This window comes from Chinchilla lanigera, unplaced genomic scaffold (assembly GCF_000276665.1).
Source record: "Chinchilla lanigera isolate Chin_1 unplaced genomic scaffold, ChiLan1.0 scaffold00045, whole genome shotgun sequence".
NCBI lineage: Eukaryota > Metazoa > Chordata > Mammalia > Rodentia > Chinchillidae > Chinchilla > Chinchilla lanigera.
Genome location: NW_004955446.1, coordinates 3481093 through 3482943, shown reverse-complemented (window position 1 = coordinate 3482943; position 1851 = coordinate 3481093). Strand labels below are relative to the sequence as shown.

General features: G+C 34.0%; 1 protein-coding gene across 1 annotated transcript in view; it reads right to left on the bottom strand.

Annotated features, from left to right (window-relative positions):
• Positions 1 to 1851, bottom strand: part of Trim23 (tripartite motif containing 23) — a 28874-nt gene that overhangs the window by 26107 nt on the left and 916 nt on the right. Inside the window, exon 2 of the mRNA XM_005392627.1 lies at positions 1068 to 1230. Within this exon, the coding sequence (XP_005392684.1) occupies positions 1068 to 1230 (163 nt within the window). The remainder of the gene's footprint in view (positions 1 to 1067; positions 1231 to 1851) is intronic.

Sequence of the window (1851 nt, the reverse complement as noted above, 5' to 3'; positions counted from 1 at the left end):
AAAAAAAAAAAAAAAAAAAGAAAAAAAAAAAAAGAAGTAAGCAAGAGAGTCAGGTATAGTGGCACATGCGTGTAATCGCAGCACTCAGGAGGTTGAGGCAAGAGGATCGCTGTGAGTTCAAGGCCAGCCTGGGCTACAAAGTGAGTTCAAGATCAGCCTGAACTGCATAGTGAAACCCTGTCTCAAAAAGAAAAAAAAAAAGTATACAAGCAAGGGAAAAAAAAATCCCTAAGATCTTTAATTCATTTTAGCAGAAAATAAAGAGTAATTATCACAAGATACAAACACCACTGTCTCTGATACTAACAAATAAAAACATGCTGAAGCCAGTCATTGTAATGTATGCCTGTAATCTCAGCACTCTGGAAAACTGAGGCAAGATCATAAATTTGAGCCCAGCCTAGGGAATTCAGTGATTTTATAAGGCCTTGTCTCAAAATAAAAAAGGATTGGGGATATAGCTCAATGTTAAGGGTCTAGATTCAATTCCCAGTACTGTAAAATAAATAAGTAAATAAATAACTTTAAAAATAAAAAATTGCTGAGACTAAAGTGATTCATCTGTATTTTCATTACAGGCTCATTCACTTGTAAAGAAAGTATTTTTACTGGACAAATGGTGTCCAGCAAATGATTTAATCTGTGATGAATATACTATTATCATTTCTTTGAATAAGGTAGTACATATAACTCATGTGTCTTAAAGTTCTTCATGTAGAATTATTGAATGTAAACATCTCAAAAGATGAAATACTAGTAATTACCACTAAGCTAGTTTACAGTTAGAAGATGTAATAGAAACTTCAATTTATTTTAATGGTCTTTGGAACTTTATATTTTTTGCATAAAAAAATTATCTCAAGCTGAGCATGGTGGTGCATGCTTGTACTCGGGAGGCTGAGACAGGAGGATCACTGCAAGTTCATGCCAGCCTAAAGTACATTATCAAGGCCATATCTCAAAAACCAAAAAAAAAAAAAAAACAAATTTGAAATTTGAAATTATTTCAAATCTCATTTATGTTACATTTATCAATTTCAATCTTAAATCCATACAAATTTTCCTACCTAGGTCTGTTACTTGTCGATCAAATGGGCAACGTATTGCTCTTCCATGAAGAGGTAAGCGAGTGAGACAGTCATGACACACTGTGTGGCCACAAAGCAGAAGGCGAGGAACTTTGTCTCCTTGCAAAGAGAAGACATCTTCACAGACTCCACATTCCAGAACCTAGTATTTAAAACAGAAACATGCACTTTAATTCATTTGAACGCATATATTTTTAAGGTTTAAAAAAATGTGACCTAATATAATGAATTAATCTTGTCACCTTGTTCTTTCATGAAAAAAAAAAAAACTTTCTAGGTTATAAAACCTTAAATCACTTTTTAGTCATTCCGTCCAACAGACCCTGACAAAATCATAGTACTAGAGATAAAGATAATGTTATAAATTACTATCATCTTTATCTTTTAAAAACAAAATTACTAACAATATATAATTTTATCTACATTCTCAAGCAATTTCTCTGCAACAACCTTACCCCATTAAACTATTAATTTCAACAAAAATCTAAAATGTGTGCTAGGGGGCCAGGAATATAGTTCAGTGGTGCTGCGCGCCTGTCTGGCAAGTGTGAGATCCTGAGTTTGATTCTCAGCACCACAAAAAAAATGAATGAATGAATAAATAAATAAATAAATAAATATGTGTGCTAGGATGACAGCTGCCCTTCTAAATGATAAAAAAACTTGTAAGAAGGGGCTGGGGATTTAGCTCAGCGGCAAAAGCGCCTGCCTGGCAAGCGCAAGGTCGTGAGTTCGGTTCCCGGTACCGGAGAAAAACCAAAAA